The sequence below is a fragment of the Pristiophorus japonicus genome, chromosome 9 (genome assembly GCF_044704955.1).
Source record: "Pristiophorus japonicus isolate sPriJap1 chromosome 9, sPriJap1.hap1, whole genome shotgun sequence".
Classification (NCBI taxonomy): domain Eukaryota; kingdom Metazoa; phylum Chordata; class Chondrichthyes; family Pristiophoridae; genus Pristiophorus; species Pristiophorus japonicus.
In genome coordinates, this window is record NC_091985.1 from 92,817,805 (window position 1) to 92,845,747 (window position 27,943).

General features: G+C 46.6%; 1 protein-coding gene across 10 annotated transcripts in view; it reads right to left on the reverse strand.

The window, feature by feature from the left end:
• The window catches only part of LOC139273137 (girdin-like), a 375,708-nt gene that overhangs the window by 218,820 nt on the left and 128,945 nt on the right, over positions 1-27,943 (reverse strand). For all 10 annotated transcript variants that reach the window (XM_070889592.1, XM_070889593.1, XM_070889591.1 and 7 more), the window contains 2 exons: positions 10,248-10,306; positions 7,876-7,959 (listed from right to left, as the gene is read on the reverse strand). In XM_070889592.1, the coding sequence (XP_070745693.1) occupies positions 7,876-7,959; positions 10,248-10,306 (143 nt within the window). The remainder of the gene's footprint in view (positions 1-7,875; positions 7,960-10,247; positions 10,307-27,943) is intronic.

Below are 27,943 nucleotides of genomic sequence, written 5' to 3' on the forward strand. Positions count from 1 at the left end.
TATAGTAATGATGAACACAAGGGGAAAAACCTACTTGACCTTGTCCTCACCAATCTACCTGTCATAGATGCAGCTGTCCATGGCAGCATTAGTAGCAGTAACCACTGGACAGTCAGTCATTGTGGAGACAAAGTCCCATCTTCACACTAAGGACACCCTCTATCGTGTTGTGTGGCACTACCACCGTGTTAAATGGGATAGATTCAGAACAGATCTAGCAGCTCAAAATTGGGCATCCATGAGGCGCTGTGGGCCATCAGCAGCAGTAGAATTGTATCCCACCACAATCTGTAACCTCATGGCCCGGCATATCCCTTCCTCTACCATTACAATCAAGCCAGGGGACCAACCCTGGTTCAATGAGGAGTGTAGAAGAGCATGCCAGGAGCTGAACCAGGGGTACCTAAAAATGAGGTGCCAACCTGGGCAAGCTGCAACACAGACCTACATGCATGCTAAAAAGCGGAAGTAGCATGCTATAAACAGGGCTATGCGATCCCACAATCAACGAATCAGATCAAAGCTCTGCAGTCCTGCCACATCCAGTCGCGAATGGTGGTGGACCATTAAACAACTAACAGGAGGAGGATGCTCCATGAATATCCCCATCTTCAATGACGACTGACCCCAGCACGAGTGCAAAAGACAAAGCTGAAGCGTTTGCAACCATCTTCAGCCAGATGTGGCAGGCGGATGATCCATATCAGCCTCCTCCTGAGGTCCCCACCATCACTGAAGCCAGACTTCAGCCAATTTGATTCACTCCACATGATATCAAGAAGCGGCTGAGCACACTGGATACAGCAAAGGCTATGGGTCCTGACAACATCCCGGCTGGCGTGCTGAAGACTAGCTCCAGAACTAGCCACACCACTAGCCAAGCTGTTCTAGTACAGCTACAACACTGGCATCTACCCGACAATGTGGCAAACTGCCCAGGTATGTCCTGTTCACAAAAAGGACAAATCCAATCTGGTCAATTATCGCCCCATCAGTCTAATCTCAATCATCAGCAAAGTGATGGAAGGGGTCATCGACAGTGCTATCAAACAGCACTTACTCACCAATAACCTGCTCACCAATGCTCAGTTTGGGTTCCGCCAAGACCACTCGGCTTCAAACCTCATTACAGCCTTGGTCCAAATATGGATAAAAGAGCTGAATTCCAGAGGTGAGACGAGAGTGACTGCCCTTGACATCAAAGGCAGCATTTGACAGAGTGTGGCATCAAGGAGCCTTAGTACAATTGAAGTCAATGGAAATCAGGGGGAAAACTCTCCACTGGCTGAAGTCATCTTCTTCTTCGGCAGTTCCTCGGGGTCCAGGATGACTTGCTTCCATGCTAATAATGAGTTCTCAGGTGACTGAATAGTCCAATGTGTGACCTACAGTCTGTCACAGGTGGGGCAGAACGTGGTTGGAGGAACAGGTGGGTGGGGTGCCTGGGTTGCCACACGGCTTTAGCTTGCTCTCAGCAAATAGACTAGAGATGATCAATGCCTTCCTGGATGCTTTTCCTCCACTTTGGGCGTTCTTGGGCCAGAGATTCCCAGGTGTCGGTGGGGATGTTGCACTTTTTCAAGGCTTTGAGGGTGTCCTTGAAGCGTTTCCTCTGCCCACCTAGGTATCGAAGCTTCGAGTACAGCGCTTGATTCGGGAGTCTCATGTCAGGCATGCTGACGATGTGGCCTGCCCAACAGAGCTGATCGAGCGTGGTCAATGTTTCGATGCTAGCCTGAGCGAGAACACTGATGTTGGTGTGCCTATCCTGCCAATAGATTTGCAGGATCTAGCAGAGGCAGCGTGGTGGTACTTCTCCAGCGTTTTGAGGTGCCTGCTGTACATACTAGTGTAACACTGGAGTCATACCTAGCATGTGGTCCCGGCCTGCAAGACCGTCAGCAGGCCGGGGCCATCAGACGGAACAGCGTGCGGTAGCATACCACTGCAGGAGGGCGACGGCTGCAAAGTCCGGTCGCTGATTGCAGTGCGGGCAGGCATAGCAGGAGGGGCAAAGGAGCAGCAAGAGTTTGTATAAGGGAGTGACCGGGGCCCAGGAGAGGCTAGAGTCTGGGGCCCAGAAGAGACGAGGGACCAGGGGCAGCACGAGCCAGCTCACACTGCTATATGTGTGCACGTTCGGTCCGTGCAGCAGAGCTGGTCTCCAGTCGTCTTGGGTAATCCTTGCCACTGGACCAAGGCCTAGCCCTGTCAAGTCCGTGTGGTGGCAGGTGTGCAATGGCCACCGCATGTTAAAAAAAATCCAAGCACAGGCATCTTCCACCCTCTAAGATGTAGTTCAGGATCTGGAATATTGGATCCTTCATTGAAACAACTGTGAATTCATTCCTTTTTGGCGTGGAAGCAAGTCATCCTCGCTTCGAGGGACTGCCTATGATGATGATGACCTAGCATAAAGGAAGATGGTTGTGCTTGTTGGAGGTCGATCATCCCAGCCCCAGGACATTGCTGCAAGAGTTCCTCTGGGCAGTGTCCTAGGCCCAACCATCTTCAGCTGCTTCATCAATGACCTTCCCTCCATCATAAAGTCAGAAGTGGGGATATTCGCTGATGATTGTACAGTGTTCGGTTCCAATCGCAACTCCTCAGAAAATGAAGCAGTCCATGCCTGCGTGCAGCAAGATCTGGATGGCATTCAGGCTTGGGCTGATGAGTAACATTCGCAACACACAAGTGCCAGGCAATGACCATCTCCAACAAGCGAGAGTCTAACCACTGCCCCTTAATATCCAACAGCGTTACCAGCACCGAATCTCCCACTGTCAAAATCCTGGGGGTCACCATTGACCAGAAAATTAACTGAACAAGCCACATAAATACTGTGGCTACAAGAGCAGGTCAGAAGCTAGGTATTCTGCAACGAGTGTCTCACCTCCTGACTCCTCAAAGCCTTTCCACCATCTACAAGGCACAAGTCAGGAGTGTGATGGAATACTCTCCACTTGCCTGGATGAGTGCAGCTCCAACAACACTCAAGAAGCTCGACACCATCCAGGACAAAGCAGCCAGCTTGATTGGCACCCCCATCCACCACCTTCAACATTCACTACCTCTACCATCGGCACACTATGGCTGCAGTGTGTACCATCTATAAGATGCACTGCAACAACTCACCATGGCTTCTTTGGCAGCACCTCCCAAACCCACAATGTCTACCACCTTGAAGGACAAGGCAGCAGACGCATGGGAGCACCATTACCTGCACGTTCCCCTCCAAGTTACACACCATCCAGACTTGAAAATATATTGTCGGTCCTTCATCGTCGCTGGATCAATGTTCTGGAACACCCACCTTAACAGCACTGTGGGAGTACCTTCACCACAAGAACTGCAGCGGTTCAAGGCGGCGGCTCACCAGCATCTTCTCAAGGCAATTAGGGATGGACAATAAATGCTGGCCTGGTCAACGACGCCCACATCCTGGAACAATTTTTTTTAATTTTTTTTTTTTAAGTTTCTTTGGATTGAATTCCATTTGCCACTTACCTCAACAGTCCATTGATATCTTCCTGCAGTGTACAGTTTTCTTCCTCACTATCAACCACATGGCCAATTTTTATATCAACTGCAAACTTCTTAATCATGCCCCATACATTGAAGTCTAAATCATTGATATATTCCACAAAATACAAGGGACCTGGTACTGAGCCCTTTGGAATTCCACTGGAAACAGCCTTCCAGTCAGAAAAACACCCGTCGACCATTACCCTTTGCTTCCTGCTACTGAACCAATTTTGGATCCAACTTGCCACTTTCACTCGGATCCCATGGGCTTTTACATTTCTGAGCAGTCTGCCATGTGAGACCTTATCAAATGCCTTGCTAAAATCCATGCAGACTATATCAAATGAGCTACCCTCATCGACCCGCCTCAAAATTAAATCAAGTTAGTCAGACACGTCCTACCCTTAACAAATCCATGCTAACTGTACTTGATTAATCCGTGCCTTTCTAAATGATGATTAACGAGCATGCACCTCATTTAGAAAGGCACGGATTAATCAAGGACAGTTAGCATGGATTTCTCCCCTCCCTTCACCACAAGTCCACCCTTGTGTCTTTCTCATTTCAGACATTCAAGAAATCCAGCCTGCCCAGCCAGTGGTTGAACAAGAGAGGAGAGTGAAGAAGAACCACTGTCACTCGATTTCACACTCCCAGCCACCAGCTCCTCGAGGTAGTCTTGCAAGACCATCTACAGTCTCCCCGACAAAGTCAGTAGCCTTCCACCAGCTATGCTGCAGCCACTGGGGTAGCACTGACTGGGAGCACTATGATAGGCAAATGTACATGCAAGACAGTCACTAAGGGAATGCACAAGGGTGATTAGTTGATTTTATGTAATATTGGATGCATATATGGGGGAAGTTGGATTGGAAAGTTTGCTTTGTGGTGGCTTTTATTTCAGCATTGTAGCCAAGAGGATGGTGTGATGGTCAGTAACAGAGGGAAGTTAACGTGTGGGACTAACATTGAAAGGGAAATTGGGGTTGTGTTCACTGGTACTAGAGGCAAATATTTCAACCCCAGATATCCCGGCCAGAAAGGGGCTGTCTGGGTTGCCGCCTTCCTTCCGCTTCCTTATCCTCTGCTTCCGCCTCCTCTTGCCTCTGCTACATCTCCATGTCATGCTGCAGCCCAAGGGGGACTGCAACTAGAAACCCCCTGGACTGGGAACAAGTGATGTTCTCAGAGGACTTCCTTTAAGTGCAAATGCCTTGCTCCAGCTGCAGTCCCTGAACACTTTTTTAATGTCTTACACCAAGCCACTACTCAAATAAACTGTACAGGAACCAGTAAGTAGCACATCTGGGGTCCATCTTTGGAGAGGGTGTACATTAGAGCAGCAACGTCGAAAATAGCAGGTCATATGTCAAATCAGCATTGCACGTTGATTGACGTTATGATCTCCCTCATTACCGTTCTTCTGGCAAATGCAAGTAATGGCCGCGCTACCAACCTGCCCAATATGGCAGCCGCTACGACCCGCACCGGAAGTTCTTTGCCGAAACTGGCCTTAATAGCCAGCGTTAAAGGTACCAAATTTCATGGCCAGCATGTTTGAAATTAAGGATTTTTTAATAAAAGTTCTTTAAAATTCATTTGAGCATTGAGATTTTCACACCTTTTATTGATTTTGCATTGTACCAATGGAATATCCCTAATGTAGTATCAGATTAGGTAGTCTTTCACATATAAATACAATTATGGTCATAACTCGTGGAGGGGGTGAAGACATGTAAGGCACAATGAAGAAGAAATTTGGTCACGCCAAATTCGGTAACCCAGACGGAGTGGTAATTTTAGCGCCTTGAAAAAGTTTTCACCCTTCACCCAGAAATTCTTCAGAATCGGGCGAGGAACTGACAGGGGCGTTACATCAGCCTTTGCACATCAGAGCTTTGGCGGGGGGCGGGCGATAACAAAAATTTGGTCGGTAAATTTGGTGGACCCATTGCGCATGCACGGAACTTCGAATCAGACCCCGGCAACAGCCAAGTCTTAAAGGCGAGGCATAGTAATGCACCCATTAAAGTTTTCAAAATCACTGGTTTTCAACCTGTACTGTTATGCCTGTCTGCCACTGCAAACTCAGTGGCTCAAACACCGTGGTCTGTATAAACCTTGCACTGACAATGACCTCCAAGGGAAGTGCTTCCTCATCCCTTTAAGTAGCCACCAGTCAACGACTCTGTAAGCCTGTACCGACTGTTTTTCTACACGTTGTTCTTGGCGGCCGTGCCTAATTTTATGACCGGGCCGCAAGTGTGGGCGTTGCACCAGGAATACGTCATGATTGGGGTGAACAGCAGCAGCCAAGCTGGTTTGTGCCCCCGGTGAGTTTCTAATAAATTTTCGGTCAGGGTGTTAAACGCTGCGCTCCGGTCGGTAACCTCTTATGCTCCCATTAACGCCCCCTCTGGACGCTGGATTTTTGGTTGTCTGTCACTTTAAAGGATGTGCACTCAGCTCTCAAGTGATCCCTCCAGCTGCAATGCCATTATTTCCTTGCCTCAAGGAGACAACACTTAGACCCCCAAATTTAACAGCAAGAGTATTGAGACTGAACAAAAGCAAAAGAGTAACTCCAAGTCACACCAGGTCAGAAAGATAAATGGGTGAATGAGCCTTAACAGAGAGACAATGAACCTTTTTCAAAGCATAAAGACAGCCCCAAGTCATTCTAGAGGGGTTCTGCAAGGATCAATGCACGGACCTCAGCTATTTACAATCTATATTAATGAATTAAATGAAGGGACCTAGTACAATGTATCCAAGTTTGCTGATGATACAAAGCTAGGTGGGAAAGTAAGCTGTGAGGATGACACAAAGAAAATAAGGTGGTGGATGGAGATGTGAGAGGAAGAATAGAAAAACAGAATATTTTTTAAATTGTGAGAAACTATTAAATGTTCGCATTGAGAGAGATTTAGGTGTCATTGTACAGGAAACTGAGAAAGTCAACAAGCAGATACAGCAAGCAACTGGCATGTTGGTCTTTATTGCAAGGGTGTTGGAATACAAGAGTAAAGAAGTCTTACTACAGTTGTACAAGGCTTTGGTGAGACCACACCTGGAATACTGTGCAATTTTGGTCTCCTTATCGGAGGAAGGACATACTTACCTTCGAGGCGGTTCACTTGACTAATCACTGGGATGAGAGGGTTGTCTTATGAGGAGCGATTGAGTAGAATGGGCCTATACCTTCCTGAGTTTAGAAGAAAAGGAGGTGATCTCATTGAAACGTTCAAGATTCTGAGAGGGACTGACAGGGTTGAGGTTGAGAGTTTGTTTCCCCTGGCTGGTGATGGGAATCAGAGGACATGCACCATCAAGCCAGATTGGTGGACAGCCATGCCAAGTGCTCATCTTTGTGAATTGTCAAATCAATATAGCAATTCTAGTGCCCTATAACAACCAATTAAATCATATGTATTCTGCTCTCCACCCCGCCACTCCCAAATTTCCTAGTCCTCTCTTCTCAATGATAGGGTACAGATCCAAAACAGCAGGCAACACTCCCGTAGCTCACCAGAGTGACTATATTTTGTGAGAGAGCATTTGCAGCCTCTACAAGTGTTTGGGGTGGGGGGTAACCAAGGGTTGAGGAGGAGGAGGGGAAAATCAGTGTTAGAATGTTCATGTTCTCATCAAACATCCATACAAAACACTAGGGGCTGGATTTTCCGGCGATGTCCGCCTCTGTTTTCACCCCGGAGGGGTGGCAATGGCGACGGTGAGCTCTTCTGGGTGGGCAGACAACTTCCAGATCCCATCGGGGATTTTCAGGGCCAGTTTTGTGGGGGTACGGAGCAGTACCATCCCGAAGAGTTGAGCCGGTGTACAACGCCTCTGGTTGCGACACCGGCTCGCTTCTGGACTCCCAGTCGACCCATATGTCCCACAACATACCCTGCTGGGACCACGTGAAAAAACAGGCGGTCCAACTATACCGGCTGCAGTGAGGTAAGCAATATCCATCTCGGGTAAATGCGTTTGTTTTTTCTATTATTTATTTTCGCGATTTATGTTGTGGTGGCGTGGGCTATGGATTGGGAATGTTTTTGGTGTTTTTTTTTTCCTCCTCAGGCCTCTCTTCGAGCGCTCCCGGGCCGGCTCTTTAGCTCGGGATTTTCCCATGCTCAGCCAGCCTAGCACCTTGAGGTGTACAATGCCTCCCTCAGCGCTCCGCCCCACACTCAGGGCCCAGCTGCCCAATTTTGATGACTGAGGTTCCAATTGTTGCCGGGCGCAAACTTTACCGCCCCGAAATCAGCAAAGCCTAAAATTCAGCCCGAGATATCTAGTTCCCAAGTTATTATAAAAATATTGTTCTGTATTTTTGGAACATACCTCTTGAATGTGAATTGCAACAGCAGCTTTTGTATCAAAATCAAGATTTTTGATCCTCTCGATAAATTCTTCTTTTCTTTCACACTGGAATAAATCAAAGTAGTTATGACCATTAAATCCATCTTCCTTTAAGAGATAAGAAGTGACCAAAAATTTGAGAAATCAGTCTTTACGAAATTTGGAGCAACGGATTCACAAGAACGAGGTCGTCAAAAGTGGCCTCATTCAGGTTCTGGGTATATTGGAAATAAAACATTCAGATTGACTGAGCCCAGCTTCAGGTTGAGACTCAGGATCATTCCGCTCATTCTCAATAATAATAATCTGATGTCCACTTGCTTTATGGAGGTAGGGATGACTGCAAGGAAATCTTCTTGTCTTCAACAGAGGTTTTTAGAGCAGTTAAGTCTGCAGGGATGAAGGCAGTAGGTTGACAAACGAAGGAAGAGTCAGACCCACTCCTCATGAGCGGCTGCCACTTGAGCAAAGGTGCCATTAGTGTGCCTTTCTCTCTCCCTCTGCAGGTAGAGAATCTCCGGGTAACTGAACATTCCATAAGAACTCCAAAGCACAGCAAGAGAATGCTAGAAAAAGACCAGTAAAACAGAGGCAAGGATCATTACTGTAAAACTGCAGAGGTCGTCCTCCAACTGAAACACTTGAAAAGGTCTTGCACCTCAGAAGATTAAAATATCTAGCTGGTACCAAATGAGAACTCTTTCATCCTCATTTCAGATAAAATATGTAGGGTAAACCAACAAAGGAGCCCTGGCAATCCTTTCCGATCAGCAGAGGTGGAGCATTACTTGCAGCACAAGACTTGATAGTGACTGGAAGCAAATTAGCTCGCTGACCAGCATCAACAACTTACATTTATATAATGCTTTTAACATGGGAAAGGCCCTTTATAAAAGGAGGAATAGACAGCAAGCAGAAGAAGAGTTGAGAGAGATAACCAAAAGCATGGTAGAAATAATTAGTTAAGGAGGCTTTTAAAGGCAGAGAGAAAAAGTAGCAAAGCGGGAGGGTTTAGGAAGAGAGAAGGGCTGAGATGACTGAAGTCTCTGCCATCGAAAGTGGTGCAAAGGGAGAGGCCATGCACAAGCAAGCCAACGTTGAAGGGCCAAAAGCATGGATTGGAGGAACTTACACAGGTAGGATGGGGTTATAGACTATTGAGGGGCTTGTAATTGACAACAATAATTTTGAATTTGATGCATTGTGGACCAGGGATTCAATAAAAGTAGGTGAGGATAGGGGTGATGGCAAGTGGGATATAGTGCTAGACAGGATGTCAGTGGCAGTTTTGGATGAGTTTGTGTAGCATGGAGCTTGGGAGGAGAACATTGGAGAAGTTGAGCCTGGAAGTAATGAAAGCACAAATAAAGGTTTCAGCATTAGTAAGAAGGTGACAAGAGCAGAAATGGTAGCATTACAGAGTTGAAAGCAACTGGTCTTGGTGATGGATAAGATATGAAGTTTGAAGCTCAGAGCATCACGGATTTACACCAGCATGTTCAGTTTCAGCAAGCAGCTGGGGGAAAGGTTGTAATTGGAGGAAAAGGTATGGAGTTTCTGGCAGCAGCTGAAGATGGCATGCTTTGGTTTTCCCAATGTGCAGCTGTAGATGATACTGGCTCATCCACATCTTAATGTCGGACAAGGATTTTGACAACACAGAAGTAATTGAGAAATCAAGAGTGATGGCAGAGATATAGAGCTGGGTGTTGTCATCATATAGTTAAGTCAGCGATGGCGGTCCCAAGCACACATTGGGGCTTACATCAAACTTCATATGTGTTGGACTGGCATATTAGGCAGCACTATGCTGTTTCACTTAGTATCAGTCCGTGATGATGCTTTGCTGTTCTTACATTTTATTGGACACATGAAATGACTGGAGATGGCCCCAGTGAATCTCAGTAAAACAAAATCTCACGGGTACATTTTACATGCCACATTTGCTGGAGAGGCAGTGGTCATGACCATCCACCATGATGAATGTCCACTTGTGCAGTTTTTGAAGTTGCATAAATGGAAAGGACAAAAATAATTTGGCTATGTCGTTACCAACGGAAAGGTTGGCAGGAGATTGAAACAAAAACGGAGTTTTCAACACGTGTGGCTCGCCTTAAATAGTGAGCAGAAAAAGTAATGCCAGGGATGTTCTGATAACATCAATATATCCTAAAAGTGCATTGCGGTTTTCAAACTTTCCATAGCAGAACAGACCAGGAACAGAATTCACTATAGCACTATTGGAGAATGGCAAGAACAAAAGGATATTAAACTTTTAAAACAAATTTTAAAATAAATTTGTTTCTTTAAAAAATGTGTTTTTAAAAAAAAAAAAGAACATGAGCATCACCAACCTGAACGGCACAGCCTAGTAGAAGTAGCAGAAGCTTTTTCATCTCTTCAATACCATGTTCTGAAATAAATCAACCATCACTGTAAACCACTAGTATTAAACTTTATGGGGTGGATTCAAATAATTGCCTACAAACAGGTTACATTTTTGTTTGAAAAATCTGCAGTTCTGTTAATTGCAATAGTACAAATGTTTTGAAGGAAATACAATCAAACATTATACATTAATCTGCAGCCAGATCTCTCTATAAATATGCAGTGATTACATCACAGTCATTAAAGCTTCAATGAGGACATCACAAATCAACTGGATGGATTGGGATTAGCCATCATTTGGCCCGTGACATTCAATCGCAAGAGGAAAAATGAAACCAAAAAAATTCTCATCCTGGCAAAATACATTTTGAAAAACAGCACATATATATGGTATGATTCAGCTTACAGTTATAAAACAGATTATTTCACTTTTGTGACTTAGGGTATTATTTTTAACCCTTTCCAGCCGACTAATATCTTCCAATCAATCCCTGGTATTTATTGTTCTCTATGTAATGAGTTGCAAGTATATCTGCTTGTTCTGAATGGAAATGTTCCAAATCATTTTGCATAAGCAATGTATTCTTATCAAAGCCAAGCCATTATCTTCTGATTAACAGACTGTTAACCTAAGTGGTTAGCATTTGTTGCAGATTTTAAAATAATTTTGTCTCCAGTTTAAGATGCTCAAATGAACCTGAAACAACAGTAAAGAGGCTCACCATATTGTTTCAGCTTTGGTTTAATGTTTTTACTGTGATCTGATCACTGTTTCTTCCCCAGCAGGATATGAAAGGGAAAAAATGATGCATAAATGAATACAAGTGGCCTTTAATTTACATACATGAAGAAAAAATGCATTTTGAATATATGTAGACTGGACTGAGCGCATCCTACTTCTCACATTAGTTATTTTAGTCTTGTACATGCCGGGTATCAATGTAAACAGTCCATTTTGAGATAAGTTAAACTGTACACATTATTAGCAAATTCAGCATCCTAAAGTGGTACAATACCATAACACTATCACAGTTGCAGATAAAATCCCATTTCTCACTCTTGGGTTCAACGGATTTCAAAACCACATGGACCAAAGGACTTGATGATGATGGCCTACACCAGGGGTTCTCAACCTTTTTGCTTCTGAGGCAGCCGCCCACCCCCATGTTATAAAAATTCCGCAGACCCCCTATAGCACAACGCAATATAAAAAGTATGGATGTGGGTGGGGAGAGAACGGTTTGTCCCAGAGTCTGAGACATGGTCGGTTCAGAGTTCCAGTCATACATTCAGTTACTGGGCACAGAAGGTTCTGGAAACGCTGTGGGCCCGGCATCTACAGACAAGTCAAGGAGCAACTGCATTGCCGAGCGGTGCCTCCTAGTAACTGTTTTAGGGATTACCAAGCCGGGGCCTGGGACCAGACTCAGTAACCAATGTCCAGCTCAATGAAACGAGTCAGCTGACCCAGGGCAGACAGGGACCCTCACACCCGAGCCAAACCCGCACTGTCCAACCACTATCCCCGCCACTGACCCAGCCTGCATCTACCAGACATTGTCCCACAGGCCGCTGAGCTGCTCTGCCGAGTGATCGTTCCCTCAACCCGACAAAGGGCTTGCCCCTAGCCGTGGACTTTCCCAGATAAGCCCCACCCCGAGAAACCGGCCATTCTATGGCATTCCCTTGAAATCTTTTTGCGGACTCCTAAGGGGTCGCAGAGCCCCAGTTGAGAACCACTGTAGAAGTGGCAAATTGTAACCAGCAAGTATTGAAAAGATGTAGTGAGCTAATGAGTCTTTTCACAATTAGGACTAGAACAGCATTTTGAGGTGTTGGTGACGTAAAAGGGTATTCTGCTGAATTGCCACACAATGGGCCCAAGTTTCCACATGATTTGCGCCTGATTTTTTAGGAGCAACTGGTGGAGAACGGACTATCTTAGAAATCGCAAATCTCCACATTTTTCTTTCTGCAGTTCTAGTCAGGTAGAACAGTTCTACTTTGGAACAGAATTTTTTCTTCAAAAGGGGGCGTGTCCGGCCACTGACGCCTGATTTGAAAGTTTCCACAGTGAAAACGTACTCCAAACTAAAGTAGAATGGAGCAAGTGAAGATTTTTGTAGAACTGAAAAAACCTGTTCTACACATTAAAAAATCAGGCGCAGGTTACAAATTAGGCGTCCAGAACGAGGTGGGGGGGGGGGGGGGGAAAGGAAGTCATTAAATTCTATAAAAAATCCTTATTTATGCTTCTACAAATATTATACAAATAAATCCAACCTGAATAAACATTTATAAGCAAAGAAAAGATTAAATAAACCATCTTCCTACCTGTGTGAAAGTGCTTCAGGCAGGCCTTTCGGGACCGAAGGCTGAACGGGCCGGCCCGAGACTTCGGGCAGGGCCCGTCCCCAGCACCAGATTTACAGGTAGGTGGCGTTGGGTTGGGTCGGGTCGGGGAGGTTCGGTTCGGGTCGGGGGGGGGGGGGGGGGGGGGGGGGAAAGAGAGGGAGAGTGAGGGGGAGAGGGGGAGGTCAGGTCGGATCCAGTCCGGGAGCGGGAGTCGGGTCGGGTCCAGTGGGGGTTCGGGTCAGGTCGGGTCCAGTCGGGGGGCGGGAACAGGAGCGCGGGTCGGGTCCAGTCGGGGGGGCGGGGGGGGGGGGGGGGGAACGGAACGGGAACAGGAGCGCGGGTCGGGTCCAGTCGGGGAACGGGAACAGGAGCGCGGGTCGGGTCGGGTCCAGTCGGGAACAGGAGCGCGAGTCGGGTCCAGTCCGGGGGGGGGGGGGAGGGGGGGGTGGGGGGAGGAAGAGAGCGGGAACAGGAGCGCAGGTCGGGTCGGGTCCGGAGGCAGGGGCGGGGAGCGAGTGTCGGGTCTGGTCCGGAGGCAGGTGTCGGATCTGGTCGGGGGGGGGGGGGGGGAAGCAGGAGCTGGCCGTGGGAGGAGCCTTATTCACGCAGCCCCAGTGAAGCCATTCGGCCAGGGCTAGGGGCTGCGTGCTTCGGGCCCCTCCCACACAGCTCGGCGCCTGGAGCTACTGCACTTGCGTGCCCACTGTAGCGCGCATGTGCAGAGGTCCCGGCACTGTTTTCAGCGCAGGGACCTGGCTCCGCCCCCCCACAGCTCGTGCTGGCTGCGCCGAGGGCCAGAGGACCTGCAGGGAGGTGGAGAATACGGAGGATTTTTTTTAGGCGCACTTTGTGGCGCGAAAAACGGGCGTCCAGGTCGGGACTGCGCCGTTCTAGACGCGTGTGGAAACTTGGGCCCAATATTGTAAAGGGGAAACACCTTAATTATCAATATCTCTAAATCATCTATTGTTACTTTAGCAATTAGCTAGAGGCAGCTTGGAAGCAGACCTTTTGTGTTGAATGCCCTTTCATATGACCACATGCAGATCTGTTCACGGGTATCATGAATGAGGAATGCTACTTACACGGTCCCCATAAACGATATGACACAGCTAAAATATCTTAAACAAGAGCAGTACTGTCACAGTACATTTCACGTATGGGTACCAATACATTTTAGGAAAGTTGCATTTAGTCAATATGCTTTAAAGTCATGCCAAAAGACTTCTTGTGCGATGTCTCTATATTTATTACCCTAAATTTCTCCCAAAGTGAGGTATCTCCAGTACTTAATTCTTTTGTTATACAGTTTAACATATCCTCGTCACAAAATCCAAGTTTAGAAGGGAAAAATCTCAAATCTAATTCTATAGCTGGATGTTTTTCATAACTTTATTGCACAATGTATGAAGATTTCACAGGTCTATCATTATGCTTTACAAAAATCCTCCTGATAACATTGAAGAGGATACTCCAAGTAAACAAATGGAGCAAATATGACTTAACACATTTGTGATGATCATAGTTTTTGTGTGGCGTTCTACTTTTGGAAAGTAGCTTTGTTAAGTTTTGTAAAAGGATTGGCTAAAATAAGTACTTATCTGTTAAGTTACCAGTCAAATATCCAATGACTAAATGTGAACAAATCAAAAGCAATGCAATTCCATCAGTAAGTACCAATGAGAAACGAGTTAGGCAACAGAAAACCGAGCTATCAAATTACTATTCCATCACCCCTGCCCTGCCCCAAAGCTACCAACCCCAAATTGTTAAGTAGACAAAAATCAACCAAATTGCTCAAGAGGTTTTATGAACGTAGCTTAAGCCATAAGATTCCACAGTTCTTCAGGTAAGCAAATGGAATGTTGGCCTTTATTGCAAGGGAGATAGAGTATAAAAGCAGAGAAGCCCTGGTACAACTGTACTGGTTTTGCTGAGGCCACACCTAGAGTACTGCGTACAGTTTTAGTCTTCGTATTTAAGGAAGGATATACTTACAGGCTGTTCAGAGAAGGCTCACTAGGTTGATTCCGTAGATGAGGGGGTTGATTTATGAAGATAGATTGAGTAGGTTGGGTCGCTACTCATTGGAGTTCAGAAGAATGAGAGATGATCTTATCGAAACATCTAAGATAATAAGGGGGCTTGACAAGGTGGATGCAGAGAGCATAATTCTACTCATAGGGGAAACTAAAACTAGGGGACATAGTCTCAGAATAAGGAGCCGTCCATTTAAAACTGAGATAAGGAGGAATTTCTTCTCTGAGGGTTGTAAGTCTATGGAATTCTCTACCCCAGAGAGCTGTGGAGGCACGGTCATTGAATATATTTAAGCGGAAATAGACAGATTTTTGAGTGACAAGGGAATAAAGGGTTATGGGGAGCGGGCAGGGAAGTGGAACTGAGTCCATGATCAGATCAGCCATGATCTTATTAAATGGCAGAGCAGGCTCGAGAGGCCAGGTTGCCTACTCCTGCTCCTCTTTCGTATGTTGTAAATGCACATAACATAAGAAACTTAACAAAATTAAACAATTGAGAATAAAATGCTATTCTTACTCAGTTACCTGTACAGTGTTGTATAACATTGGAAAACGTTTTGTTTTGTTTTGAGAGCCTGGGACTCAAGTTAAAGTACTTGGTTGCAACTCAGTTATTAAGTTGGTCTTTGCTGCCCTGGGGGCTGAGCTGCTCATTCTACTTATATGTGTGACTTACACCAGAGCTTGCACCAGTTGCAATGCAAATTAGCATAACCAACAAACTTATGTGTAACTCCCTCTGGAGTCGAGCAGGGGACATCATTTTTTTTTAAATCAGCATATAAGCAGCGTAACTAACCAAGTAAATTCAAGGCCGTTGTCAATTACAACAAACCCCTGTCCTGTTGATTGGATACCATATGTTAATTTTTTCCCAGCAGAGTGAGGAAAGCGGTCTACAGAATTTCCTTTTGAGTGGATAAAAGCATTACAAGTCCAGTTGTCAGCTGTAATTTAAGAGAAAGATGGAGAGATTCGGGTCATCTGCGCCTCCCGTGACTGCAAACGACTTTGTGACCGGACGTGGCTACAACCTTCGCTAAATTCAGCGGGAGTTCAGCAGCGGAGGTAACCCAAAGCACCCCGCTCCACTGTGCCGGCAATGCTGACGTCATCACCGTGTGTAGCACCCTGGACCCTAAATTGGGTATCACCCCCTGAAGCTATACTGGGCGAGTACAGCGACAGCTTCAGAGGACGTGACTGGGTAGCCGGCTGCACATGGAGCAAAAGTTAATGGGGGGAGGTGTGCCGTAATTGAAAAAAAAGCCAATGTTTTGTGCGCCTCGTTTGCGCATTGAACGTGGGGTCTGTGCCACGATCGGTCAATCCACTCTGCTCGAATGCCGGGCTGTTGATGCGGCACCCCGGTGGTCCAGATAGGTCCCTTTTTTTGCTGCAGAGTATACAGCTTGGGCCCTTCCCTTTAATTCAGGGAAGAGACCCTCCTACGTGGTAGCATTACACGGCTCAGTATGTAGCACTACGCCTCGCTCCGGAGACATCCGCCTCGCTACTGCCCCAGAAAGAAAGTGGAGCGCTCCACTTCCTTTCAGGGACGGTAACCCAATTTCTCGCGAGAGGTGAGACTTCTGCGCCTGGTGCAAAGTCTCGCGCCTCGTGAGTGTTACTGCCCCCAAACAGTCCGGTACCAAATTTTTTTCCAGAAATTGTTTTAGAAATATGTTAGTGTGGGCTTTTGGTTTGTCATGTAATGGGATTAGTTAATTGACATTAATGTCGCTACAGCTAGAACATCTTCAGTGAATGAGGTTCAAAATGGAACTCATTGCTGAATAATGTGCCCAGTCCACTGTCAGTACACCTACACCCATATACTTCCACAACCCAGTCAACCCCATTACTTCCACACAACAGCCACCACGTACTGGTCCCACACTCCAACCACTGTGATCAGTACTTAAAGTTTATCCAGTGGCTCCAATTTCATTCAAAGTGCTCAAAGACCCTAGATTCCCCAAAGTTCCCCACATCACTGTCCTCCCAGTCTCCAGGCAATTTCCCCCAGAGTACTACCAGATATCAGTCTCCTTGCCCAGTGCTACCAAGTCTCACATCTCAAATTCCTTCTCCCACAAGTCCTGCCAGAGCCCAGCCATCCTAAAACTTTAACCTTAGACCCCACTGAATATTCACAGATCCCAGTATTCTCACACCCCATGTTCCACAATGCTTCAACCTCAACCTCGTGTCCTCTTGGCTGCAGTTCCTCCTAGCCTAAAATTCTTTCAATGACCCATGTTGTAATACCTGTCTGACACTGAATGGCCAAATAGTCATATCAATGGTCCTTCAGCAATGATTTCTTCAACAACTGCCTTTCCTCCACCCTTGATTAATCATCCTTAACCTATGGTCTCCCACCCCAGCGAGTTGCTGCAGTGCATCTTGTAGATGGTGCACACTGCAGCCATGGTGTCTCAGTGGTGTAGGGAGTTAAAAGTTTACGGTGGTGGTGGGGTGCCAATCAAGCAGGCTGTTTTGACCTGGCTGATGTCGAGCTTCTTGAGCATTGTTGGAGCTGCACTCATCCAAACAAGTGGAAAGTATCCCATCACACTCCTGACTTGTGCCTTGTAGATGGTGGAAAGGCTTTGGGGAGTCAGGTGAGGAGTCATTTGTTGCAGAATAACCAGCATCTGACCTGCTCTTGTAGCCGACAACAAAACTGTATTTATATAGCACCTTTATCATAGTAAAACGTCCCAAGGTACTTCACAGGAGTATTATAAGAAGAAAATTGACACCAAGCCACATAAGGAAAAATTAGGGTAAGTGACCAAAAGCTTGTGCAAAGAGGTAGGTTTTAAGGAGCATCTTGAAGGAGGAAAGAGAGATAGAGAGGCAGAGAGGTTTAGTCAGGGAATTCCAGAGCTTAGGACTTGGGTAACAGAAGGCACGCCACCAATGGTTGAACAATTATAAATCAGGGATGCTCAAGAGGCCACAATTAGAAGAGCACAGATATTTTGGGGGGGCGGGGGCTCAATAAGATTACTAAGATTACAGAGACAGGGAGGGGCGAAGCCATGTACCAATTTAAAAACAAGGATGAGAATTTTGAAATCGAGGCATTGCTTAACTAGGAGCCAATGTAGGTCAGTTTAAGTCGACAAAGTCAACTCTGGACTGTTATGTTTATATCCCTGTTGGCTGTACACCCTGAAAAGGATTTTTGAAATACTGTGACATGAGATGGCTTGTCTGGATTAGGAAGAAACCTGTTGCTGGGAAAAACAAGTGGGGGCGGACCTCTCCCACAGAAACTGGAGAGAGAAGTTAGGTCTGGTCAAATGTTAATCTGAACACTGGCCTGCCAGCGGCCAATGACGTCAGAGCTAGATGCTCTTAGGGAGGCCAAGGGACTCTTGTGTGTGGAGCCAAGTTATCTAGGGAAGAGAGCAAGGTGCTAGGACAAAACCGACACCTGCATTGTCTCCACAACGGTCCAGCAATAGGCCACTTAACACTCACTTGGGAAGCCTGCAGAGATCGATCGGCTGGTTTTGTTCAGAGTCCAGCATATCCCAGATACGATCTGAAGAAGCCAGAAAGGTTCCCCAGAGGCAACAGAATCATCCAAACCCAGTCAGAATTGTGGATTAACTGTCGAGCATTTTGGAAGCTCGATCTTCGTTCTATTGCATCTTACGTGAAGGCACGTTTGCCCATCCCTCAAACAATCAAGTCGAACATCAAGAGGTTCTTCACCCTCAAAGGTGTTCAGGAGGCGAGAGGGAGACAGAGGGAATTGTTCCAACTCCAGAAGAGTATGCAAAACCTGCTCCTGCTGCAGTCGATGGGGATTGATGCCACGGAGAAACTCGAATTGGTGAAGGTCCAGCAAGCCTCGCTCTTTGCCTCAGAGTCCTCCAAAATCAGAGTCCGCTCCATCGAGCAGGATGAGACGTGTTCGCGTTTCTTCTTCCAAAAGGTACACAGGGGGAGCTCTGTGATCACCAGCCTAAAGGAAGAAGACGGTTCTGTGACGTCTTCACAGCCTGACATGCTGAGGATCAGCAAATCCTTCTATGCCAGGCTGTATGACGTCAAGCCCACAGACCGTGCGGCCTCCCAGTCTTTCCTGTCGTCTATCTCGGAGGTCTTAGACGACAGCGAGCAGGAGTCTGGACCACCCGCTAACTCCGGACAAGCTGACAAAGGCCGTCCGGTCCTTCGAGTTGAATAAAACTCCCGGAAGAGACGGCTTACCAGTCGAGTTGTATTCGGCTCTGTGGGACTGGATGGGCCCAGACCTGCTGGAAGTGTACAAGGGTATGCTTCTGGCCGGCAGCACATCAGAATCGATGAGGAAAAGCATCATCACCCTCATCTACAAGCAGAAGGGGGAGAGGAAGGAAATCAAAAACTGGCGGCCCATTTCGCTGCTCAATGTGGACTACAAGATCCTGTCAAAGGTCATCGTCAACAGGGTCAAGTCTGCTCTTGAGCTGGTGATTCACCCGGACCAGACCTGCGCTGTCACCGGCAGGAAGATCTCGGATAGCCTCGCGCTACTCAGGGATACAATCGCCTACGTGCGGGACAGGAGGGTGGACACCTGCTTAATCAGCTTAGACCAGGAGAAGGCCTTTGACAGGATATCGCACAAGTAGCTGATGGACGTCCTCTCCAAAATGGGGTTTGTGGAGGGTATCCGCAATTGGATCCAACTGCTCTACACAGACATCAGTAGTGCAGTTCTAATCAACGGGTGGGAAACTGAAAGCTTTCCGATCAGATTTGGATTCAGGCAAGGCTGTCCTCTCTCCTGTGTCTTGTTTGTGTGCTGTATCGAGCCCTTTGCCATCAGGAAGGATGCGGGCATTAGAGGGGTGACGATCCTAGGCAGCGGAGGCGCTCAGGTCAAGACCTCCCTGTACATGGACGACGTCGCCATCTTTTGCTCGGATCTGCAGTCGGTCCGCAGATTGCTCACAATCTGCGACCAGTTTGAACTGGCCTCGCGAGCGAAGGTCAATCGCAGCAAAAGCGAGGCCATGTTCTTTAGCAACTGGGCCGACCGATACTTTATTCCCTTCACCGTTAAGCCAGATTACCTGAAGGTGTTGGGAATATGGTTCAGAGCAGACGGGGCGTGCGCCAAAAACTGGGAAGAGCGTATCGCCAAAATGAAACAAAAACTGGGATGGTGGAAGCTGCGCTCCCTCTCTCCATTGCAGGAAAGAACCTGGTCATCAGGATTGAGGTGCTCTCAGTGTTGTTGTACGTGGCGCAGGTCTGGCCCATCTCACGCTCCTGTGCTACGGCAGTCACCCGGGCCGTCTGCCACTTTGTCTGGAGGTCCAAAATGGACCATGTCCGCAGAGACACGATGTACAAATCTCTGGACAGTGGCGCTTATCCTGATGGCCACCTTTGTGTGCGGCTGCATCAAGCTGTGCACAGACCCCCGGTATGCAAACACCAAGTGTCAGAGGTTCCATCTGTCCCCAGTGTTGCAAAGAATGGGTCTGGCCACGCTGCCGCGAAACGCCCCCACCGGTTGGACCATACCTGTCCACCTGTACTTTGTGGAAAACTTTTTCAGAAAAAACCTCTCTGACCACAAGGCCATAAGGCAGTGGTCGGCACGTAAGGTCCTGGACGCCCTACAAAAAGGAGGGTGGACCCGGTCGGATGGTTCCCCGAGCAGACTGAACTCGTTTGGCAGAACGTCTCATCGCCAGAGCTTTCACACAAGCACCAAGATTTAGCTTGGTGGGCGGTGAGGAGGGCCCTACCCATCAGATCCTTCATGCACAGCCAGGGTTTCAGAGACACAGCACTCTGTCCCCGAGTTGGCTGTGGTGTGGACGAGACTGTTACCCATCTCCTTCGGGATTGCCCCTTTGCAAGGCAGGTCTGGAAGGAGATGCAGTGGTTGCTGTTGAGGTTCATCCCAAGCAGCTCCGTAACACAGGACTCTGCTCTACGGGCTGTTCCCAGGGGCACACACTGAGACAGACATCACCTGCTGCTGGAGGGCCATCACCTCGGTCAAAGACGCTCTTTGGTCTTGCCGAAACTTGCTGGTCTTCCAGAGCAAGGAGATGTCCATGTCTGCGTGTTACAGACTGGCGCAATCCAAGATCCAGGAGTACATGCTGAGGGACGCACTAAAAATTGGTGCAGTTGCCTCAAAGGCACGGTAGGGAAGAGCCACAGTTTAAAGCCCTTCCGCCACGGTAAACCCAGGGGCTGGAATCAGTATAAAACTCCCCTCGGGCTGTACTTGTAACCTTTTTGTATACATAGAGCACCATGATCTGAAAACATCTATGTAGTGCCATGTGTAATGCAAATTCCGTTTAGTAATGTATGTTGCAAAGAAATGTAACTGTACCCTCACCCATTCCATGTACCGTATAGTGCCACATGTAATGTAATTTGATGATTGCATTACAATGTATCCTGGATTGTACTGAATTGTACCTCGAAATGTAAAGCAAGCAAATGTATTGAACGGAACTGCCATCAGCATCCAAATGTACTGTGCAAATTTTTATATGAATAAAGAATATTTTGAAATTAAAAAAAAAAACCCTCAAGGATAAGGACCAAGAGCAAAGCCTCGCTTTTCCAGCCCAATGGACTTCAACTTCAACCTGGATCTCGCATGCTTCAGTCAAGCACGGGGCCGTAGAGTCGAACCACTGAGGAAGGACCAGCGCGCAAGGAAGGGCGGATTGGGTGAGAACTCAATAGTTACATGCTCACCAACCAATGCACAAAAGTGCGTCGGGGGTGTCAGTGTGCCCTAACCAAACTAGAGGGGGGTTTAGAGTTAGGGGGGTCCTGGGAGGGTTTAGCCCACGGGGAGGGTTGGGCTGTTGTAAGGCTAATATCGGAAGTGCACTGTTTTACTAGGTATTACTGCACTGTGTGGTTCTACTTCACAAGCATCTGGTGAGTTGAGTGGAGGTGATGATCTGTTGTAATAAACCTTGTGTAATTTTGAAATTGAAATGTTGATCTGTGTCTCACTATAAGACAATCCATTCTAATTCTTTTCGCTGGAAGATAAGGACAGGGTTAGTGTGCTTGCTATAAGCGGGTGTTAAATCATAAACAACAGATTGGATAACTGAGAGACACCTATTGGCAGTCTCTGCGGAAAACCAACCCGTAGCACAGCAAGCAAGGCAGGGCCGATTTGGCACCGGTTACTGCCAAGTAAAAACCCTTACGTATTTGGACTCTATAGCGAGGCCTTGAAAACCTCGGGAAATAACCGTACACTGACCACTTACACACAGGGGTGATGGGTGAACGGAATTGGTGCGAGTTAGGACACGGGCAGCCTCGCAAAGAGTGGGAATAAACGGGTCCTTTTCAGAATGGTAGGCAGTGACAAGTGGGGTACGGCAAGGTTCAGTGCTGGGACCCCAGCTATTTACAATATATATTAATGATTTAGACAAAGGAATTGAATGTAATATCTCCAAGTTTGCAGATGACACTAAGCTGGGTGGCGGTGTGAGCTGTGCGGAGGATGCTAAGAGGCTGCAGGGTGACTTGGACAGGTTAGGTGAGTGGGCAATGCATGGCAGATGCAGTATAATGTAGATAAATGTGAGGTTATCCACTTTGGTGGAAAAAACAGGAAGGCAGAATATTATCTGAATGGTGACAGATTAGGGAAAGGGGAGGTGCAATGAGATCTGGGTGCCATGGTACATCAGTCATTGAAAGGTGGCGTGCAGGTACAGCAGGCGGTGAAGGAGGCAAATGGCATATTGGCCTTCATAACAAGAGGATTTGAGTATAGGAGCAGGGATGTCTTACTGCAGTTGTACAGGGCCTTCGTGAGGCCACACCTTGAATATTGTGTATAGTTTTGGTCTCCTAATCTGAGGAAGGACATTCTTGCTATTGAGGGAGTGCAGCGAAGGCTCACCAGACTGATTCCTGGGATGGCAGGGCTGACACATGACGAAAGGCTGGATCGACTTGGCTTATATTCACTGGAATTTATAAAGATGAGAGGGGATTTCATAGAAACATATAAAATTCCGACGGGATTGGACAGGTTAGATGCTGGAAGAATGTTCCCGATATTGGGGAAGTCCAGAACCCATGGGTCACAGTCTAAGGATAAGGGGCAAGCCATTTAGGACCGAGATGAGGAGAAACTTCTTCACTCAGAGAATTGTGAACCTGTGGAATTTTCTACCACAGAAAGTTGTTGAGGCCAGTTCGTTAGATTATATTCAAAAGGGAGTTAGATGTAGCTCTTACAGCTAAAGGGATCAAGGAGTATGGAGAGAAAGCAGGAATGGGATACTGAGGTTGAATGATCAGCCATGATCATATTGAATGGTGGTGCAGGCTCACCACAAGGCTTTGTGTCTTAATGCAAGGAGTATCCGTAATAAGGTGGATGAATTAACTGTGCAAATAGATGTTAACAAATATGATGTGATTGGGATTACGGAGACGTGGCTCCAGGATGATCAGGGCTGGGAACTCAACATCCAGGGGTATTCAACATTCAGGAAGGATAGAATAAAAGGAAAAGGAGGTGGGGTAGCATTGCTGGTTAAGGAGGGGATTAAGGCAATAGTTAGGAAGGACATTAGCTTGGATGATGTGGAATCTATATGGGTAGAGCTACAGAACACCAAAGGGCAAAAAACGTTAGTGGGAGTTGTGTACAGACCTCCAAACAGTAGTAGTGATGTTCGGGAGGGCATCAAACAGGAAATTAGGGGTGCATGCAATAAAGGTGCAGCAGTTATAATGGGTGACTTTAATATGCACATAGATTGGGCTAACCAAACTGGAAGCAATACGGTGGAGGAGGATTTCCTGGAGTGCATAAGGGATGGTTTTTTAGACCAATATGTCGAGGAACCAACTAATGGGGAGGCCATCTTAGACTGGGTGTTGTGTAATGAGAGAGAGGATTAATTAGCAATCTCGTTGTGCGAGGCCCCTTGGGGAAGAGTGACCATAATATGGTGGAATTCTGCATTAGGATGGAGAATGAAACAGTTAATTCAGAGACCATGGTCCAGAACTTAAAGAAGGCTAACTTTGAAGGTATGAGGCGTGAATTGGCTGGGATGGATTGGCGAATGATACTTAAGGGGTTGACTGTGGATGGGCAATGGCAGACATTTAGAGACCGCATGGATGAACTACAACAATTGTACATTCCTGTCTGGCATAAAAATAAAAAAGGGAAGGTGGCTCAACTGTGGTTATCAAGGGAAATCAGGGATAGTATTAAAGCCAAGGAAGTGGCATACAAATTGGCCAGAAATAGCAGCGAACCTGGGAACTGGGATAAATTTAGAACTCAGCAGAGGAGGACAAAGGGTTTGATTAGGGCAGGAAAAATGGAGTACGAGAAGAAGCTTGCAGGGAACATTAAGACGGATTGCAAAACTTTCTATAGATAGGTAAAGAGAAAAAGGTTAGTAAAGACAAACGTAGGTCCCCTGCAGTCAGAATCAGGGGAAGTCATAACGGGGAACAAAGAAATGGCGGACCATTTGAACAAGTACTTTGGTTCGGTATTCACAAAGGAGGACACAAACAACCTTCCGGTTATAAAAGGGGTCGGGGGGTCTAGTAAGGAGAAGGAACTGAGGGAAATCCTTATTAGCCGGGAAATTGTGTTGGGGAAATTGATGCGATTGAAGGCAGATAAATCCCCAGGGCCTGATGGACTGCATCCCAGAGTACTTAAGGAGGTGGCCTTGGAAATAGTGGATGCATTGACAGTCATTTTCCAACATTCCATTGACTCTGCATCAGTTCCTATAGAGTGGAGGGTAGCCAATGTAACCCCACTTTTTAAAAAAGGAGGGAGAGAGAAAACAGGGAATTATAGACCGGTCAGCCTGACCTCGGTAGTGGGTAAAATGATGGAATCAATTATTAAGGATGTCATAGCAGTGCATTTGGAAAGAGGTGACATGATAGGTCCAAGTCAGCATGGATTTGTGAAAGGGAAATCATGCTTGACAAATCTTCTGGAATTTTTTGAGGATGTTTCCAGTAGAGTGGACAAGGGAGAACCAGTTGATGTGGTATATTTGGACTTTCAGAAGGCTTTCGACAAGGTCCCACACAAGAGATTGATGTGCAAAGTTAGAGCACATGGGATTGGAGGTAGTGTGTTGACATGGATTGAGAACTGGTTGTCAGACAGGAAGCAAAGAGTAGGAGTAAATGGGTACTTTTCAGAATGGCAGGCAGTGACTAGTGGGGTACCGCAAGGTTCTGTGCTGGGGCCCCAGCTGTTTACACTGTACATTAATAATTTAGATGAGGGGATTAAATGTAGTATCTCCAAATTTGCGGATGACACTAAGTTGGGTGGCAGTGTGAGCTGCGAGGAGGATGCTGTGAGGCTGCAGAGCGACTTGGATAGATTAGGTGAGTGGGCAAATGCATGGCAGATGAAGTATAATGTGGATAAATGTGAGGTTATCCACTTTGGTGGTAAAAACAGAGAGACAGACTATTATCTGAATGGTGACAGATTAGGAAAAGGGGAGGTGCAAAGAGACCTGGGTGTCGTGGTACATCAGTCATTGAAGGTTGGCATGCAGGTGCAGCAGGCGGTTAAGAAAGCAAATGGCATGTTGGCCTTCATAGCGAGGGGATTTGAGTACAGGGGCAGGGAGGTGTTGCTACAGTTGTACAGGGCATTGGTGAGGCCACACCTGGAGTATTGTGTACAGTTTTGGTCTCCTAACCTGAGGAAGGACATTCTTGCTATTGAGGGAGTGCAGCGAAGGTTCACCAGACTGATTCCCGGGATGGCGGGACTGACCTATCAAGAAAGACTGGATCAACTGGGCTTGTATTCACTGGAGTTCAGAAGAATGAGAGGGGACCTCATAGAAACATTTAAAATTCTGACAGGGTTAGACAGGTTAGATGCAGGAAGAATGTTCCCAATGTTGGGGAAGTCCAGAACCAGAGGTCACAGTCTAAGGATAAGGGGTAAGCCATTTAGGACCGAGATGCTGAGGAACTTCTTCACCCAGAGAGTGGTGAACCTGTGGAATTCTCTACCACAGAAAGTTGTTGAGGCCAATTCACTAAATATATTCAAAAAGGAGTTAGATGAGGTCCTTACTACTAGGGGGATCAAGGGGTATGGCGAGAAAGCAGGAATGGGGTACTGAAGTTGAATGTTCAGCCATGAACTCATTGAATGGCGGTGCAGGCTAGAAGGGCCGAATGGCCTACTCCTGCACCTATTTTCTATGTTTCTATGTTTCTAAAGGGCCAAATGGCCTACTCCTGCACCTATTTTCTATGTTTCTATGTTACGTAGGGTAGAATGTGGGAGGCCAGCCAGGAGTGCGTTGGAATAGTCAAGTCTAGAGGTAGAAAAGGCATGGATGAGCGTTTCAGCAACAGATGAGCTGAGGCAAGGGTGGAGACAGAGATGTTAGAGGTGGAAAATGGCGATCTTAGTTAGGCCATGGATATATGGTCGGAAGCTCATTCCAGGGTGAAATATGACACCAAGGTTGCGAACAGTGATGTTCAGCCTCAAAGATGTTAAGAAGAGGGATGGAGTCAGTGGCTAGGGAATCAAAAACAATGGCTTCAATCTTCCCAATATTTAATTGGAAGAAATTTCTGCTCGTCCAGATGAAATTTAGAGACTGTGGAGGGGTCAAGAGAAGTGGCACAGACAGAATTTATATGGCAGTACAGTTAAGTTTCTGGTCAATGGTGAGCCCCAGGAATGTTATTGGTGAGGAATTCAACAATACCACGGGGTGGTGGTTAGATTCTCTCTTGTTGGAGATGGTCTTGCCTGGCACTTGTATGGCGGGAATGTTACTTGCTACTCATCAGCCCAAGCCTGAATGTTGTCCAGGGCTTGCTGCGTGCGGGCTTAGACTGCTTCATTATCGGAGGATACAAATAGAAAATGCTGGAAATACTTAGCAGGTAGGCAGCATTTGTGGAAGGAGAAACAGAGTTAACGTTTTAGGTCAATGGGGGTCATCGACCTGAAATGTTAACTCTGTTTCGCTCTCCAAAGATGCTGCCTGACCTGCTGAGTATTTCCAGCATTTTCTTTTTTTAAATTTCAGATTTCCAGCATGCACAGTATTTTTCTTTTGTCATTATCTGAGGAGCTGTGAATGGAACTGAACACTGCAATCATCAGCGAACATCCAGACTTCTGACCTTATGATTGAGGGAAGGTCATTGATGAAGCAGCTGCAGATGGTTGGGCCTAAGATATTGCCTTGAGGAACTCTTGCAGCGATTTCCTGGGGTTGAGATGATTGACCTCCAACCACCACAACCATTCTTCTTTGTACTTGGTATGACTCCGGTATCAGAGTTTTCCCCGATTCCCATTTACTTCAATTTTACTAGGGTTCCTTAATGCCATACTCAGTCAAATGCTGCCTTGACGTCAAAGGCACTTTACTTCAGGAACTAAGCTCTTTTGTCCATCTTTGTACCAAGACTGTAATGAGGTCTGGAACCGAGTCGTCCTGGCAAAACCCAAAATGAGCATTGGTGAGCAGGTTATTGATGAGTAAGTGTCGCTTGATAGCACTGTCGACGGCACCTTCTGTTATTCGCTGATTTTTGAGAGTAGACTGATCGGGCAGTAATTGGCCGGATTGGATTGGTCTTGCTTTTTGTGGACAGGACATACCTGGACAGTTTTCCATTTTGTCGAGTAGATACCAGTGTTGTAGCTGTACTGGAACAGCTTAGCTAGAGACGTGGCTAGTTCTGGAGCACGAGTCTTCAGCACTATAGAAACAGGAGTAAGCACCTCAAGCCTATTCTGCCATTCGATTAGGTCATGGCTAATCTGTACCTTAACTCCATCTACCCGCCTTAGTTCCGTAACCATTAATACCCATGCTCAACAAAAATCTATGAATCTCAGTTTTGACATTTTCAATTAACCTAGTCTCAGCAGCTTTTGGGGAGAATTCCAGATTTCCACTCCCTTTGTAAAGGAGGTGCTTCCTAACATCACCTCTGAATAACCTAATGAATGCAAGGAGCACATGGACATCCATGTGTTCAAAGTTAAGGCCATCCATACAGTTGCCTTTTAACATGCTTTCCGTTCACCCCAACACTTCGTGTCCACTTTTCCACCTTGTTAAGCTCTTTAAGGAGTTATGAGTCTGAGCTATGAGGGAGGAGAAGTGTGAAATATTAGACGACATAAACATAGAAAATAGGTGTAGGAGTAGGCCATTCGGCCCTGCACCACCATTCAATAAGAT